We start from the raw sequence: 18,988 nt of genomic DNA on the forward strand, positions 1-18,988 counted from the left end.
ATCGAGCCAAGGCATGCCAAGGTAGGGCGATGAAGAAGAAGAAGAAAGAGTGGCTCAAACGACCAGGGCTGCCTAAAAGAAAAGAAAGGAGAGAAAAAATTATTATGATTTATTTGATATTGAAAATTAAATTTTTCTAATTCGAAAACGAATACTTACTATTTAAAAGCCTATGACCTTGATTATTATTATGTATTGTATAGAGCAAAAAACATTAACACTTTGTTTAATATTTAAATATTCAAGGGTTGGCGCGCAAACATCAACGATTTGCAGCACTGGTCAAAAGCGAATGTCAAAAGGAGAAGAAGCAAACAGCTGTTTTGCACAACGACGCGCATTTGTTCAATTTTCTGCAAACTATTTAACTATTTAACTGTCTATTCAAGTGATGTGATGTGATGACGTTAATACATAACATAATACAAATATATGCAAATAAATGAGATCAGACGAGCGAGAGAGTAGATTGTGCCGCGTATAAACAAATCTCATTGTCATGCAGGCGCCTGCGCAGTGCCTCGACAGGCGGCAGGACGAAGGACGCAGTGACAGAGAATTGTCAAATCCGTAGAGGCAAAGAGCAATCGAATCGAAGCCGTGCAAGGAAGTGGAACTTGTCTGCGGACTTCCCCGTGTTTATTTCTCACTGTTCATTGTTGCAAATTTCTCGCGCGTCTGTGCCTGTGTGGGTGCACACATAAACATACCAACACAGAGGCAAGAAATTAAACTATTGGTGTGCGTGCGTGTGTGTATGTGTGTGGAAACCATAGAAAAGTAAAAAGTTTATGCAAAAGTAAATTCCAGCATTGGCCTTTTTAGGGGTGAACTCTCTCCCAGTCCCTCTCCCCGCCTTCGACACTGGTCGGTCTGCTTATGCTCCAGGTGGCGACGGCTGCCCGTCTACCAGTCTGCCCATCTTCCCATTAGCCGTGGGGGTGGCTCGTTCTCTTCTCCTTCCTCCAAGTTGTCCTTTCACCCATTTAGTGCTGCTCTTCTGCCACTGCCCCCGACCCTGCCTCTGTCCCTGTTAGAGTGTGTGTGCATGAATATGGGAAAACAAAGACGGCGAATGGCAGAAAAAAAAATCAATACTGATAGTAAGTTTCGCTGCTCCCCTCGGATGTTTCCCAGGACATCAGCACATACCCCCACATATCTCGTATCGTATCGCCCGCAAACACAAGTGGCGCAGTCAGGTGGGTGGCACCCTGCACATCCCTCCTCCCCCTAGGACACTCCCCCCAGGTGACTCATTCAGGACACGAACTCCGAATTCCATCAGCAACTCCCATGTCCCGTCTCTCTCTGCCCCCCACCAAGTGTCCATTAAATATTGATTCCAACTCTGCAGCGCTCGCTAAAAAAACGATTATAAAGCCATTTGCATGTCAAACAAAATGCAAAATACATAACTAAATGGTCCGCACCTCAGTTTGGCTTACAATTTCAACAATTTATTGTGCGGCATCAGTGCTCAGAGGACGCTGAGTACGCAAAGTGCAATAAAAATACGTAACTCAGTTTGATTTCGAGGCAAAGGATACCAGAGGAGCGAAGCAAGATGAAAACGCGTCTCGTCTCGCTCACTTATCGCGGCAGTGCATCCGTCGATCCCCGCTACTCCGCCTCCATGCTGCCCTGGACAATCAACGACATACGATCCACGGAGAGTTACACAAAGGTGAGTCCGATTGAAAGAAGGGGGAACTGCGGGAGTACTACGCGAATTGTTATCAATATTATTACGGGTTTACGGGGTGGTGGGAGGTACACAGTGTTTTAGTGGAGTAATTGAATCCATTAATTATACATTCTCTAAATAAACCTCTAACTACGATGGATTGGAAAGCAGCAGGTAATTTATTTATCGAATCCATAATTATTATTTCTGATATCCGAGATTATACTGGACCGAAGTCCCCTTCTATCTAATGCCTTTTTTCCACTGAATGTTAGTACGATTGGGTAAATCGGTTTCCCCATAGTATAATTTCCAAGCACTAAAATAAACTACGAGTATTTTCAAAATACTTTGGTAAACGGCTGGTCTTTAAATCTCGAAATTCTTTCCGGAATTCTTGCTGCGGAGCGTATCTTTTTAGCACATTCTTCTAAACTCCTAAACACCTGTCTCAAATATTACAGTCGTATGCTATTAATATTATTATTTGCATTATTGCCAGAAATGATGAATTATCCAGTAATCATGATGAATAGTTATTCAGTTCCAGTCATTACGTATTCTGCCAACTAAAGAAGGAGCTCATATTCTACAGAATATTTCACCTGCCTTTCCAAAGGTGTTTCCTGTTAATCCAATCCAATGCCCATCGTACTACATATTTATCCTACTTGTATATATCGTTCTCTCTGGTTCTCCTATCACTTTTATGCCTTTGGCGAAAACAATTAAAAGCAATTTGCAATTATTATGGCTCAGTAAATCAATTATGGGCCCATGGGTCGGGTGACAGAGACAGAGAGAGAGGCAGTCCGAAAAGCAAATGAAATTTAATTAATAATTTTGCGCTCCATAAAGAATGATTATTCCGATTGGTGACCCATTAGCCGCCACTCACTGGGGGGCGGCCAATGGGGGTATCCCTAAAAATAGAACCAAGATAAACGATGACTGAAGAAACGGACGATTGTGACGTCCCAAAACTGATTCGGGGGTGACATGCACACACACAAACAAACACACCTGTGCCAGTTGTGACCTGCTGGGACCAGAAGAGATTACGCATACGCCGAAGGGTGGCACGTGGGGCAACAAGTTGGCTCGCCCTCACCCTCCGCCCCACTCGGCCACTCACTCACCACAACCCATTGGTACCCTTTGGGTAATATTATTAGACGGCTCAAATTAATTTTAGCTAAGTCCGCAATTAGCCAGCCATCAACTGGGCGTGTGAGTGAGTGCTATCCCCGAGGGTTATCCACGACCAAAGACGAGTATTTCTCCACATACAAATGTACATATGTGTACTACATAAATATGCAATTCAAGAGACAAGTAGAAAGCGTTCAGTCTTTATCTGAACTATAGGATACCTACTACTTTGATTCGATAGGTACCGCTCAAGGTTTGAGGTTTAAATTGGAGCGTGCATCTGCGTGGTTTCACTCGTAACACTCACAGTCCTATAGAATGATCTCGAATTGAGTTGAAGCGATCAACTTACCTAGGTTTTTGATTAACAAATAGTAAGAAAATAGTCGTTCCATCCTCTTTTGATCGTTTTTATAATATACGTTCATATATATACACATACATATATACATTACATTTTATTACGCATACAATAATCACTAGAGTCATATATAGATAATAGAATGAGATCATGGGGTAGCATCGTTGCCTAAGAAACAAATCCTAAAATAGCAATATTTGTAATTGTGAATTTCAAATATGCTTATGAAACGCACTGTAATCCCGCTCTAATTCGAGCCTCAGACATGAGAAAGCTTTGCAAAGAGTCTGCCGTGAATACTCGCCTTTCCTTTGTCCATTTTGGCTTCATTCAGGGGGATGACAGGTGGCTGCGGGTGGCTGGGGCCCGAAGCACCGCTCCGCATTAAAATGAATCCTTTTTACGTGCCTGTGGCCATGCCCCGGAGGATGCTGGAGGGATTGCACCTGCCGTTGGCAATTGTTGTTGATGCTTATTGAATGTACCCGGAGAGGGCCTGGGGATTGGTCGTTGGCTTTAGGAACCTTCAGCACAAGCACTTTTCCACAAAGCCCCATCCCGAAGCTTACCAAACAGCCAGGGTGTCATTTATATACTTGGTTCAGCTTAAGTTGGCCAGAACCCTGCGGGGAATAGGAATACAATACACTTTCTTCAGTTGTGCTAAAACGTTTTTACGAGTATTACTCGTACTGCAATATGTTATGATTATAGGGGAATACGAGGGCCCGAAAGGATCCTAAACCAATCTCTCCCTTATCCGGAGCATTTACAGACTCTGCCCAAATATTTATTGAATGGAAATGTTTGGATGGCTTGGGTAATAATTATTTGGGAATTGCAAATACATAAATATGCACAAAATGGTTTGAATAGCCCAACATTCTACAAATAAAAATAAATGTATGTTTAAAAAAACTAGTACATAGATCAATTCTAGAGTGATTACCATAAATGGTTTTAGAGAGCTTCCCAATAAATTTGTTTGTTAATTTTATGCTCAACAAAACGTTAAAAATTTTAAAAATAAAAATTCTGTTGACATCTTCATAGTCTCTGCTACAAGTATCTGAAGCACTATTATTTATCGATCGGCAAAAATCATGTTATGCACTTGTTATGTTTTCTGAGGTAATTGCTGCACATCCCCATTTAGATTTAGTAAACCAATCAACAACTGTTGCTTTTCCACTGATTGGATTTAAGAATATATTTCAAAAAAATGTGTTCAGTAAAAATTAAACTGTGTTTTTCCATGGTTTCTAAAATTGCTATACTCGTAGGAGCAACTCAGAAACAAATATTGCACACATAAATAATAGTCTAAATGAAATCCATCACTTCTGTAAGTCTTACAAAAGGTGATTTGGAACCAGTTCTACTTGGGGAACTAATCGGGGACTCATTGCACAAAGTGATTTATGGTACTATCTATCGGAAATGGTTATCTACCATACGAAATATTCAGTTTCTGAATAGTTCAATAAATAACTTGACTTTAAGGCCAGAAGAGCATAGACCCTACCGAGGTGCAATGGTGTGGAAACAGCGGAAAGAAGGAAACATCTTTATAAATATCATTTATAGAGCCTGCACTTCTGAAATGGTTCTCGGCTATTCTGTAACTATAATTACGAGTACTCTCTGGGTTTTTGCAGCCTGGGTACATAATTTTCACAAACCATTAGCTCTGGCTAGAGTGACACTTAATCCGCGCTCTCGTAATCCACTTGTCACTTGGCACTTGGTGGGCCATGAAGCTGACACTTTTCAGAGACCGGGCACCATAATTCGCTTCGTATTTTCTTGTTTAAATATTTACTCAAGCCTGCACGCAATTGTTTAATAAAGTTGTTAGTATTCCCTCTCACTCTCTCTCTCTCTCTCTTTTGATGGTTCTCTCTCTCTCTGCTGCATGTAAATTGACACTAAATAAACACGCACCCAGAGTGAAAGAGACATCATGAGAGAATGTGAGAAAATCTCTCTCGTGTGGACCAGTGGGACAGTGAGGAGAGAGTGGGACTGCATAAATAAAATTGTCCTCTTGCCGAAGCTCCTCTTTCTCCTCTTCTTCCTCTTCCTCTGTGTGGCTGCTTATTGCTTTATTATGTTAAATAGCGCATGAAAATTATAACAAGAGCTGGATTCTTTGACGGGCGGGGCACCCACCCACCGCACCAAAAGCTCCCGGCAACTGTGTCACAGATGAGGTGCCTCCATGGTGCAAGTTTTCTGTCAGCTTCGCTCCGATGACGTGACGCCTGAATGGACAAAGGCAACAACATTCGCAGAAAGTTGCTAAAGTATGAAAAGTGTAGTATGTAGTATGAAAAGTGTGTGCATATATTTTTCGGGGTATCGTATTCGTATCGGTTGGCAATTAGTGTGAAAAGATTGATGGATCCCCGAGTGGTGTGGTCTCGGGATACAATGCCTTAAGAGAATTCTATTCCTTTCCAACATTTTTGAGAAATCATTTAATTTACTGAGAGATCTGTTTTAAGTATTGTATGAGGGCTTTAAGTATAATATTAATATTTGGATGATTGACTGTGGGCGATGAAGCACCATGAATTTCCACTACGGCAAACTGTTAAAACGAGTTAAGTAGTGTACACTGTGCATCATTCGTGAGTGTCGTCCAAAGCGGAGTGGAAACTTTGTTGTTATAAAAAAGTATAATTTTGAAAATCTAAGTTTTCTATTGAATTGTAATCAGGTAGCCCTACAGTCACCGAATTACAACAACCGAAGGTATAGATTTAAAGATATAAGCCAAAACCATCAGAAGTATTGTATTGTATTAAATTTTCAGGGGTATCTAACGTACGTTACTGGCGTTACGTTACCAAATCTTCAAACGTCGAGACGCGTGGTTTCCACTTTTAGGTAATAATTTTTTATAATCTAAAATATCCGAATGAATTAATTTGGAACAACGTAACTGATACCTGATATCCCTTCGATACTCTTCGATGTATATTTGACCATCTCTGAAGAGGGACCTCTCTCAGGTGGTGGTGCCTTTCAGGTGGCAGGAGAAAAAGTCCCAAATACGAGTATTTTCTCACATTTTCGGCGCGTGCTTCCATTCATTGACGTCACAGCGCGAGGAAGTGACAGGAAGCACAGGCGAAGAGTGGAAAAGTGGTCTGGTTGCGGAGAGTGGTGGGGGCAAAGAAAATCAATACGCCGCTTGTTTCAGTTTCATTTTCTTATTTTGCTTTGGCTTTTACTTTGATGCCACTTTTGGTGCTTTTGTGGTCGCCTGTCGCCTTCCGCCTGCTCCGGAGGGGAAGTCACTCAAGTCCCGTTGGTAATCCGCTTTTGACCGAGTCACTTGAGTCCCGTCCCCTCCTGTCCCCTCACGTTCACCGCCTTCTGCCTCCTTGGTGGTACGAGTATCTGCAGTGGCATAAATGGTTTCGCACTTCATCATCGTCAGGCTGCTACACTGCTGCTGCTGCTGCTGCTGCTGCTCGAGTGTTGTTCTGGCTTACGTGGCGTATGCGCTATACTCCCAACTACTCCTCTGTCGCCCACCCACTCCTTTCCGGCTGGCTGAAATTTTGTATTTGACGGGACTCTGTTTTGTGGTCTGCTGATTTTCGGATCCGTGTTTGTCGCTCTCTTGACATCGCTGCCACTCTGCCTGCATACGAGTTGCGTACCCAGATGCAGATGAAAATGGGAGACATGTGGGGCATCCTTCCGCTGACACATACATTTGCTCAGTTTTCCCATCATCTCCGGTTTGGAGCCCAAGAGAAATCCCGCCACGAACTGCAACTCAATTTTATTTATGCCAACAACAAAACGAACTCCTCCATCTGGAGGAGGTGGAGACTATAGACTATAGCGGCTTGTCAACAGCCTCAACATCATCCTTGGACGGTGCCCGTAGATGGACACTCGCATCCGTCAGGCTGGTGTTGGTGGTGCCGACGGATAGAATGCTCTCCGAATCTTTAAACTCCGTGCTCCCCAAGGACGGAGACCCGATCTGTTGCGCAGACTTCGCCGACTTCTTATGTGGGTGCTCATCTGGAGCCTTCTGGCGCTGATCCTCTTCCCCGAGGTTGAGTTCCAACTGCCGACGGCGCAGCGGGGACATGACCCCCAGCTTAGCCTGCTCCAGCTGTCGTCCGTTTTTGGCCTCGCTGAAGGGCATCAACTTGCCGAAGCGGATGTGCTGCAAGATCTCGAACTGGGTCAGCACCTCGTCGAGGTACATGAAGAGCAGGCCGCGGTGGATCTTGGACCAGGAGGAGAGGGCGGCCAGGCTCCACAGCTGGCTGGAGTGCATGGCGAAGGGGCCCATCTTGGTGTCCAACACGTGGCTGACGCAGCCGATCAGCAGGTAATCCGACTTGTAGCGGGAAATCACGTCCGCGTCGAGCATTTGGAGCGGCGGGAAGGGAGCCGCGTAGCTCAGCTGGGCCACGCCCCAGAGGAACGGAACGAACTGGAAGGTGTCCAGGGAGTAGGCCCCGTTGTTGCCCGCCGACTCCATGGTGTAAGTCACCTGCAGACGCCGCACAAACTTTAGGTATCGGGCGAAGATCACCAGGGCCGAGGCGGCTATGTCCTCCTCCTGCAGGATCTGCGCTCGGAAGAGAGAGCACTGGAAGAAGAGGAAGCTCAGCTCGTGGCCGGTGCCGTAGTCGATCCTGGTGGCGTTGCCAAACGAGCCGGACAGGTACTGGCCCAGCTCGTTCACGTAGTGGCACTTGCTGGCGGGCACCGCCTTCTCCACCATCGGGTAGATGCTCCGAAGCATGCTGCGCGACCAGCGGCGGTAGGCCTTGTTCCCCTGCTCGATGGAGCTGACAAACGACGCCGCTTTGTCAACCGCGAGCGGCGGATTGGCGTGGACCATGACCTCCAGCTGGTCGAAGATGCCCGCCAGCCGCGTTATGGCCGGGCTGACCGGGTAGCTGTCGTTCAGTCGCAGGCCCTGAATAGTCGTGCTCACGGTGTTGATGTACGCAATCAGCTCGTGGTATGCCTCCGAGACCTGCCACAGGTCCACGTCCTGCTGCTTCACTATCCGTGCCTCCGGCCCCAGGCTGGATTGGCTGGAGAACTCGGCCATCAGCCTGCTCTTGGCGTCCATCTGCGACATGCCGCATGTTTCCCCCATAATTTGAGATTTTATTTGTAATATTTGTGGATCGGATCCCCAAAGTATTGTTGGCGGTGTGTCAGTGTTCAGGCTGGACCTGAATGTGTTTGGAAATGCTCAATGATCGATTTCAGCTGTCAATACGAGACATCTACCGGATAAAACAAAACAAAGCCAACTCCTTTAGTTCTGTCTGTCTTTATTCAGAGTATGTCTCTCCCTATATCACTCCATACGAGTATATCTGTGGAAACATAAATGGTTGGGATAACAAAAAGAGATCGATTTACTGGTTGAGGCTGGGAACAGCCTCTTGTAGTGCCTCTCTCGTTGATTAGTAATTAGGTTTTATTTAGCTCTCGATCAGCTGTAGTAAATTGCCGAATATGATACGCTTGGGGAATAGTTCAATGATAGATAAGTGCTGCATATATATACAATTTGTACTTGTGCTTTTTGCATGCTTTAACAGAGGCAGCATTAAGGTAGCATACTTTTATGGGTACAAATTAATCCTGCTGATAGTAAACTAGTATGTACATAAGTATGAAAAAACATAGTAATAAGAACAATACAAATCGTTGGTTCACGCCTGCTCTTAGTGACTGTCTAAGGTAGGGGATACCATTTTATTAATCAAATAAACTATATATTTATATCAATATATATGTATATGTATCATTAGCATATGGTAGAATATTTTTTTCAATAAAGTATACCCATATGTAGTAAATCGCCATTAATTTCCCACACTCAATAGAGGACTAATGTGGAGTTTTTATTTATTATAATTTTTAATTGATAATATGTATTTAAAAAATAAAGTATAGATGCACAACGTAGACAGGCTTGTTGCTCTCACTTGGTGAGAACATAAACTTGGTGGAACGTGAATTGACGGTCTGCCATTTGCCGTACGCCGTACAGTGTGCGGCGTACACCTTTCAGATCGCTTTTTTCGTCTTTCCTAACATTACGGCTCGTCGTTGTCTAGCGATCATCGTTGCTTCTCGCTAATTGGATTTGTGTACTCAGACAACATAGGGGGATACACCATCCGCCCACATTAATACTCATTTAATATTCGATTTCAATAGGATCACCAATGAAAGTGTAGTTGAAAGTTGTAATGTGTTGAATGGTGTTGCAAGATAAGATACATACATATTCGTACTCGTAAATATAACCATACATACATATGTTTGTATGTACATATGTACCATTATTATAGGGCATATACTAGTAAATAATTGGCCTTCCGTAGAATGTATTTATGGAAAGGAGTGACCAGGTCTCTAGACTTGACCCTTTAGCAGTAGTATTTCAGGCGTGCAACTCGTTAATAAGACGACAGCAGCAGCAGCAAAGCAAATGCAGTAAATGCAAATTATATGGCTACAGTGCGCCAGCAACAACGAATAATGTAAAGAGCAATTGTGGACAATTTATTGAGCAACAACCACACCGACAGGCAGCTTCTGCTACCGCATGGAAAAGCAGGGAAAAAACGGTTAAAATTAATAAATCACTGGGCGAAAGCACGCGACGCTTGGCGCTGGCAGCGAAGTCAACGGCAACGGCAGCGGCAGTCGTTCTAATGAAAGCAACAGCAAAGGGAAAAGCAACAACTGCAGCAGTAATTTCTATCCACTGCTGTTTCTGACATGGCGTCTAACTGCACGTCAGTGCGAAACAGGAGTGCGTGAGGGCTAGACAGCAATAGCAACGAAGCTACGAGAGAGCGAGGTGCAAACTAGGGATGAACTCGTGTGCTCCAGGTACTCCAATATCGTTCGTGTGCCTAAAGAGCTTAAAAATAGGCGGATACAGATTGCGTGATCGTGAGAGTTAGACACGGGATATTGTTTCCATTACTCTGGCAATAAAAACGATCCGATTGAATATAAGATTCTGCACTCTTGTTGATAAGCGCATTCTTTATGATTCGGATCTTTTTAGTACACCCTGCCAGTCTACGGCGATTCAATAATACACTATCAATTATATAATGTCTCACAGGTATACCTTTACGCTTTTTGTACAGGGTACAAAAATGGCTAAAATGGCTCCTTTGATGGTCCGTGACTGAAAGCTCCGATCCGTGTCCATCTCTAGTGTGAATTGTATACCTAAATCTACATACACATGTAATTACATATAGAAACGTGACATGGCTTTCATTCAATTAGGCATGGTGAGTGGGAAAGAGGCAGAGGAGGGTGGTGCAAGGGAGGGATTTTAAAGAGGCCAAGCCGTCAATTGTTCTAGGGGGAAAGAACAACAGTATTACGTATACGCAGCGTGCGTCACAATTTCCATTATATTGTTTATACATTTCTATTTCGATGCGGTTATTGTCAAGCAATGGAATAATGAAAGGAAATCACTGCAACTGTGAATGCAAGAGACAGAATCCCCTTTTTCTCTGGCTTTATTTGTGTACAGTCGGGTAGAAAGGCTATGGAAAGAGAAACATTAAAGATAAATTGTAAGCACAGATAGTACTAGATGAACGAAACCCAATTTCTATATGTGCTGGAATCAAAATGGATCAAAGTAAAAGATAAATCAATTAAATTCTATTTTTATTCGCCATTCGCCATTCACCTGGGGTCTGCTCTGTCTATCAGGCACTCGATTCCCCTTATCATCCACAGCGACAGAGCGACTGGGTTTGCTGTGAGGGACAGCAGGGATCGCTCCTTCGTCAAGTGTCGAAGGAAATTAATTAAAATAAATTGTCATGGTCGGGGCTCCCTCTTAAGTGCTGCCGTATGTGTGTCAGACATATTCCAAATTTTAATTAAATGCCAAACGGTGAAACGAATCTGGGGACTGCGCCCAAGCCAAGACTGCGTCGGCACTAATGATTACCAGGTGGCCGGGAAGCAGCCAGTCATTAGACGTGCTCCCGCAGCAGCACTCTTTAAGGCTACGTATAATTCGCCGAGTGTTGATACCCTAAGAAGAAGGATATGCCAGCGTTGAGTGGAGTGTGGAATACACAGCACTCAAAGTATCTTTTAGTTGTTGCCTTACTCCAAACACAACCCATTTCTGGTGTGGAAGGGCATCTCTGTTTCGTATTGCCATAAGCCATGACACGTTCTTTATTTTCCTCTTTTCTCTTTCCTTCTGCTTGAGCTAAAAGTTTCCCGTTCTGTTTTTCTTAGTATTTAGTTTTGCCAGTTGACGACTCCAGCCCGTGGATCCAATGGATCCGCCCCAGCACACACCCCAACACTTTACTTTACTTTACTTTGATTTTAATTTAATTTGCGCAGAAAAAGTTTTCATTTTGTCAGAGCTTTTCCAGTGGCATGCCACGGAAGGGAATTTTCGCTTCGATTTTTAATTACTGAAATGTGAGATTTTATTCAAAGACGTTCAAAGATTAATGCTCTTTAGATTGTATATGGATGTTTTTTTCTTCTTTTAAGCACACCGTGAACTAAATTGGCATAACAATACGTTTTATTTTTACATTTCCCTGCATTTAAAACCTTTGAGAGCGGAAAACTGAAGGAAAATCCCCTGCCTTCCAGCCACTGGTGCCGCTGCGTGTTCGAGTATACAGAACATAGTACAATACTCGTATAAAGATCCCCCCAATGGGGCTAAAACATAACGACCCTCTTTTCTGCCGCGTGCAGTTGGCAACGCCGCCACAACAACGACACACCCTGCCCTGCCCCTACCCTAAGCACACAACCCAATTTCCTCGAACAGACCCACACTCACCCTCACCCTCACCCTTACCTCATAGTTGGCTGACACTCCCTGGCTACCAGGCTTTCTGGTATTCGTAGTTGTTAGCATAAAAAGGGGCCAAGAACAAAACGGAAAAAATGAAACGAAAATACAACCAGGACAGAAGAGGAAGCCAAAGCAAATGATGAGGTGGAGGCGGATGCGGAGGACACTGCCGGAAATGGAGCAGCCGCCATGTTGCCATGTTGCCACGTTGCCACGCTGCTACGCTGCCATGTTGGCAGGCATGTCACATTGTCATTGCTGCCTCTTTTCTCTTTTCTACTTGTGCAGGCAAGTATGTAAACTGATTAAAAAGAATTTAATACTGTTAATCTGCTTCGCCTAGTGGAAACGGCATAGCATGGTTAATTCTATTCTTTTGCTTTCTATTCCACAAAAAAAACGGAAAAGAACGGGTTTAATTGGGACTCCTGTAACGATGGAATTACATTTCGAATTAAACATTACCTTCCACTCGAAACGGAACTCCTTCACAAGCACTTACTAATTTAATGAACATCATTCGACGAAGAATAATAAATAAATATAACATTTAATGTTTTGTGATCTGCTGTATCTGTTTAGGATTTTTACGTGCAATGGCTGACACCTTCAAGTTTCCCGTGCGACTTGAAAATATATAAGTTAGAATAATTAGATACTTTTAATGTTTTGGCTCCCAATTAATCATCTGAATTTCTTGGTTTTCTTGCAGCTCTCGATGGGCATTGAGAATGGCATACTCGAGTCGTACAACTCGGACTTTGAGCTGCAGTTCAGCCATCCCCTGAAGCACATCGTGGGCATGTGCCGCATCGTACACAAGCCACAGGCCAAGAGCATCGGCAATGGATTTCTGCAGCTGAAATCTAGTGCTGGCCAGGCAGCAGGCAGTGGCTCCTCCTGCGCCGCCACCTCCTCGATGGCTGGTGGCAGCAGCAGCAGCAGCAGCTCGCTGGCCGCAAACGGACTGCGGCACACCCTAACCGCATCCACATCCTACGGTTCGCTCTCGTCCAGCGCGGCATCCGCTTATCAGCAGCAGCAGCAGCAGGCGGCGGCGGCTGCGGCAGCGGCTGCTGACGGGAGTGGAGCGGTGGAGCAGCCGCAGAATTTCATGGAATTTCAAGGACCCATCACCGGGCTGGTCTACTTGCTGAAGGATCCTAAGGATCCGCTGCTGCACATTTATCTGTTTGAGTGCGAAACCATCGAGGAGGTAAGTTCAGGGCTCACTCAAAGCCCGAGGAAAGCCAGATGAAAACCGGATGACGGATGGGAAAAGTTGTCGACAGCCTGGGCCGACATTGTGTCAGTTGTATGTCTGTTGTAGGAACCATGTGTGGACAGTTTGTGGCCTTTTGAAATGCTCTCAAATGGAAATGTTTGCAAAAGTTTCCCCACAATAGTTTTCCATGGAAACTACTTGGATTAAATTGCACAGAACGGTAGAGGAAGAGGTCCAAAGCTCTAAAGGTTTTTGTGGCTTTGTTGGTGGAACAATGGCTCGGGATGCTTAATGAGCGACGATTTCTGGTTGCAGAATATACCAGATGTAAATTTCTAATTGCATTTTCCATTCTTAGTTGTAGCTTGTCTCTGAAATGTAGTGGAGGCAATAGGGGAACGAGTCATCTACATTCGTATATATTCCAAGGTGAATATTGTTTTAAATTAATAGAAACAAATAAGGATGAGGCTATACTAAGCCGCTTTCAGCAATTAAATACCATTTCGGAGTCTCACTAATTTTATCAGGCCAGGTCAGGCTGATAACGAGTCCCTTGGGTATTTGGTGGTGTGGTGTTACTCTCCTGCGACTTTTTGGCACTGATTTCTAAGGATATATATTTTTGTAATAATAATTTTGTAGGTGATTTATTTTTGGCAGGCAGAAATGAAAATATTAAAATTGTTTAAACTTGATTTATTTATGTACAATTATTATTGAAAAGATAACATTATCGATCATCATCATCCAATCATATATGCATTCTGGCTTTCATTTAGATATAAAGCACTGGTTCCAATGGAGCACTGGTTCCGTAAACTATCAGAAATTCAAGGTAACGACTTGCTAGTTAAGGAACCAGAAATTGAAATAAAATCATTTTACTATGTGGCTGGCAAATTACTCAGCTACAGAACCTGCAAATGGAGAGGCGAGTTCCCACCACTGGCGTCTCACTCTCCCACGTGGTGGTCTCAGGCAGGAACCAAACACTTTGTCTGACCAATAACTGGCTAAAAGCTTCTGCGATGTATAACCCCAAATATGTTTGATCCTTTTTCCTTATCACGAAACACCCCCGATCTGTGTTTTATTTGGACGTCTGACCCCTTCCCTGAGCGCAAGTGTAGTGGTGGGCACCCAGCACGCCATAAATTGACTTCCGCTTGCATTTCTAATTAAAACAGTTCGCAACGCAAGAGGAGAATCAACCGATTTAGGGGTTCTAGGCAGTAGCTCAGCTCATGGCAGCAGGAGCTGTGGAAGCACTATGCCAAGGCCCTTAGACTACACCACCCACACGACAGGCTCCTCCTATGGCTGAAGTGTAGATTGAACCGACCCGACCTTCCCCCGAAACCCAGCCACACACAAAATCCTAATTTCGGATGAACCAGCCAAAAACAAATTGATTCGCAAGGGCGTGCAGCTCGAGCTCGGTGACACCCTCTCGTTTTGGAATAAAGGGATGAAAAATTAAATTTCAGGATTTTGTAGAATTTAGTTCGTAATTGGTGAGGAAAAATAACACTAAATAGATCAAACAATGAATCTGTTCAGAAACTGTTTACTATTATTTTCGTGCAGTGCATAGAAGTGTGTATTTCTGACCCCGTTTTTTCTTGCTTTGTACCTTGAGGTATAGGGGTATATTAAAGTCGTGTAAATAACAGCCATAAGAAACTATATCCCCCAGATATGATGGCCAGCATGATCAGGCGCTCCTGACCGACCTGTCGTTTCGTTTTTTGAACACCTGGCTTTCGAGCACTGTTATGCTAGAGCTAAGCACTTATGAGTGCATACTTTTAGGCTGCATAGGCATTCAATATACATACATATGTATGTCATATGTAGTCATAGTACGAGTGCGTATAAATCAAACTAAACATTTGGCAAAAATCGTAGTTTGCGTGTTTTCGTTTTCTGAACTTTTATTGAACGCCACATAATTTAAGCGCAATTGCTAGAGGATTTAGCATGTGTTGTCTGTGCGCGGGTCCTGTTGTTGGCTCTTTGCATGTCAAAAGCGTTTTAACCCATGTCAGTTTGCCAGCTCCGCCTCCCTCTTTGGCACGTCAGTTGACCTGTGTTTTGGCATTGATGTGGACCCCGCCTGATTGTTGATTGCCAGGTTTCGCGGCGGGTGGGTGTTGCATAGTTGCAGAGTTTGGCCCCGTTCTGTGTCTGCTGCCGGAAAGTTTCAGCTGGTTTGATTTCAGATATCTGGGTCAGTGCTTTAACTGTAACTGGGTTCTATAAGGGATATCAATATAGGCATCATAAGCAGTGCACACCTCAGCCTGAATGCCTAGTTGTCCCTTCTGCATACTCTCCAACAATTGAGGCACTAATTGCTGCCATTAGGCGGTGAGATAAACCCACTTTATGCCCATCCCTATAGCCCTCTTTTTTTAACGGAGAGAGAGGGAAAGCGACAAAAGTGGAAACCATTAGGAAAATGCTGAAAAAAAAATGCTTAAGGCTAATATCATGGAAAGGAGAGGGAAGTCTGATTAGCTTGGCATGCTTTTGGGGAGCCGGCGCAATGGTGCTCCGAAGCAACTCCGGCACTTTAACCAAATAATAAGCTAATAAATATTTAAGGCTCTGCCTCGCCAGGCCGATGTTCTGCTGGAAACTGCCAGGGCCTGTCCTTGTGCATCATTAGCAGGTGGATCGGGAGCCGTGCCGTGTCCTTTGCTAAATGACGCATGGCGCAGAGCTGCCATTCGCCTGTTTAAACTTAGGGCTACCTACCCCCACCATCTTTTGGGCAGGACCTGGAACCCAGCCGAGAGATGGGCATTCAAGGCAAATGTCAACCATATCTCGGTTGGGCCTTCCATCAGAAACTTATCATGTGCTCGAGTATGTTTGCAACCTGTGTCCTGTCCTGTCAACAGTTTGGAGACTGTCTGGAAATCCCACCACACAAACAAAAAGGCTCAAACCTTCATTTGTTGGTAGAGATACGAGTATACCATATCCCGTACACGCCGGAAAGTGCTGTGCATATTTTTCGTAACATTTTCGTGGCTCTGGCCTATTCTTGTGCAACAACTCTGGCACAAAGAAACTATTTGAAACTACACAATATTGAGAATTCAGCAGGGGTCGGAAGGTACTAAGAAAAATAGGGCAGGTGGGAAGGGGACCACTCTCTTTCCTATAATTGCCTCTCACTTTTATTTCCTCGTTTTGCATGCAAAATATTCTTCCGCTTCCTTTTATGCTCGTCGAATCTCCCCAGCGAATGGGGGCGTTCGAGGAACTTGGCAAACAAATTGAATTTGTCGCCCATTTGTATCTGAAGCTCGAACTATGATTAGATTATATTCGGTATTTTCTGTTCGCTCTGTTGCTGTTGGTTCTTGTCCTAGTTCTGCTGTCTGCCTGGCTTTTATTGATAATTTTAGAGCCACTTCCGCGTTCAATTTCAGTTTATTTGTTGACTTGGATACCAGACGATTGAAATTTGTTTAAGTTTGTATACTTTTTGCAACTACAAAATGTTCCATTGCATCTGAAAAAACACTTCCATTACTGAACCTTTGATTTTCACTGCCATCTAATAAATTTAACGACATATTTTTAATAGGCTACTCTTATGTTTTGTTAACATGTTCTTTTCTGCTGATTCAACCAGCTGATTCAGCAACACTACAACTTCAGACAGTATTAGATCAGACACAAGACATCATCTCTAGTCCGTATTATTATTATTATTACTCGTACATATTACAAAGACTTATTGCTCTTCAACCATACGTATATTGATCTTTCGTACGTACCAGCAAATAATATACCCACACTGACCCACACTGTCGTTCCAGTGATTCTATTTATCTTTTTCTTCCCGTTTCCCGGATCAGTCTGTGCGTGTTGCTTTTTGCCTTAATCACTCTGATTACGTGTTATTGCTCAATTTTGCGATTCATGGGCTTTATTTAATATTTAATATTTACAGTGGCTTCCTTACGGCCTACCGGAGTAGGCCTTTAGGTCAAGCTACCTAGTACTGGTGGAAGAATTGAAGCCAAGTTCGTTGCTCAGCTTTGAGTAGAGGCAGTTATCATCGAGGCAGTTAGCATCGAGCATAACTGCCTCTTATTCAGATAGAATATATTTCTCTCCCTATAACATATTTAAAATCCTTTTAGGCACAAGAGAAGACAATATTTAGTTATTGACTTGAATGGAACATCCAGTTATCAACAAAGTGTTGATTGAACCTTTGCCTTTGGACAACACAACGGACAATCGATTGTGGTTCCGCTGATTGCCGTTTCCCCAAATTGGAATTCCATGGGCTAATGCCAGGTGGTGGATATGCCATGACCTGTCTGTGAACGGTGGAACGATAGTAATTTATGATTTTATTTATCACGTATCAAGTATTCGCAGCGTTGTCTACCTTTCTCTTGCTATTATTTCGCTCTGTCGCTCTCTATTGCCCTCACTTCTGTAGCTGCAGTAGCTTCTTCGATTTCGCATGCGCAGGTCGCTTTGTTCATTCAGTTGTTGCTATTGCTGTTTCTGTGGCTGTTGCTGCTATGTCTGTGGCTGTCGCGTCGCTTGGCTGGGGATCTGCCGCTGCTGCCCTCAGTTGTCTGACGACAATCGAACCGCGTGCGCGCTCCGCTTCGAAGGCGGCGAGAGCTCCCCCAAACGAAAGTGTTGGCAGAAAGTAAAACGCCGATATGAAAATACTTATAATAAACATCTAGTAAATAAATGAATACGAGTTACTGAGCACAAACCGGGCTAAAAGCATTACCATTGTTCGCTTCAACGAATGGGTGGAACGAGCACAAAAAATAAACTTGATTTTAGCGTTGGGCGCACAAAACTCAAACAAAAAGTGTAAAAAAGTGATTAGCAAATAAAAACTCGAAAACAGAACGTATAGAAAATAAAAATAAATCGGTTACTGAAACACGCCAACGAAATAAAAAGCCAAAACAAAATACATACACACGTGTATATGTACGCAAATACAGATATTTTAATTATATATATATTTACATACATATGTATGAATGTACATACACGTTTCGGTGTGCCTTGACATATCCACAAGATTCATATTTTCCGCTCAATTGAAATGCCACATGAAGATAAACAAATCAATTGAGACACACTCTCCTCGTGGGGTCGACGCTGGACCGGATCCATGTTAATGCTATGCTCTGAAGAAGGACTGTAAACTCAGGTTAGGGTTACATCAAGTTCCGCTCAGAGTAAGCAGAGGCACTCAATCTGAATAGGCTTTCATTGTCCCAAATATTGTACGAGCATAGTGGCTGTCCGCAAATTGCCTTTCGCAAACATCTCGACATCGAAATCAATTCCGACCCAAAGCAAAGTCAATTAACGCGACAATTAGCAGGGGCGCAAGATACATAAAGATAGAAGATAGATGGATAAACAAATGCACAAGCTACATATGTATGCATATGTATTTGTATATCTATACAGTTATAAATACACACTGACATTGTATTGTATGTATCATTATCGGTACTTGTGGCCGGCCCGATACTCCCCTGAGGCGGAGGTTCTCCTCGTTCGCAAATTGGTTATACTAGAGACAAGTGCAGCTTTGGGAACCTTTAGTAATTATAATGATTTATCGGGCAGCCAAGCGCAGCAGACGGTACTTTGACCCTTCTG

General features: G+C 43.6%; 2 protein-coding genes across 4 annotated transcripts in view; one reads left to right on the forward strand and one right to left on the reverse strand.

The window, feature by feature from the left end:
* Window positions 1-339: 339 nt before the first annotated feature.
* The window catches only part of LOC111071053 (TBC1 domain family member 4), a 30,254-nt gene continuing 11,605 nt past the window's right edge, over window positions 340-18,988 (forward strand). For 2 of the 3 annotated variants that reach the window (XM_022362154.2, XM_022362155.2), the window contains exons 1-3: window positions 340-780; window positions 1,358-1,687; window positions 12,797-13,300. In XM_022362154.2, coding sequence (XP_022217846.2) covers window positions 1,568-1,687; window positions 12,797-13,300 — 624 coding nt within the window. In that variant the 5' untranslated portion in view covers window positions 340-780; window positions 1,358-1,567. Of the gene's footprint in view, window positions 781-1,357; window positions 1,688-12,796; window positions 13,301-18,360; window positions 18,528-18,988 lie in introns of those variants that run through there. The other variant, XM_022362157.2, reaches the window with a different exon arrangement.
* Window positions 6,985-8,458, reverse strand: LOC111071055 (serine/threonine-protein phosphatase 2A activator). The gene has a single exon (XM_022362159.2). The coding sequence runs from the start codon at window positions 8,344-8,346 to the stop codon at window positions 7,057-7,059; it is 1,290 nt and encodes a 429-aa protein (XP_022217851.2). The 5' UTR covers window positions 8,347-8,458; the 3' UTR covers window positions 6,985-7,056.

The sequence above is a fragment of the Drosophila obscura genome, unplaced genomic scaffold (assembly GCF_018151105.1).
Source record: "Drosophila obscura isolate BZ-5 IFL unplaced genomic scaffold, ASM1815110v1 contig_192, whole genome shotgun sequence".
Taxonomy (NCBI): Eukaryota; Metazoa; Arthropoda; class Insecta; order Diptera; family Drosophilidae; genus Drosophila; species Drosophila obscura.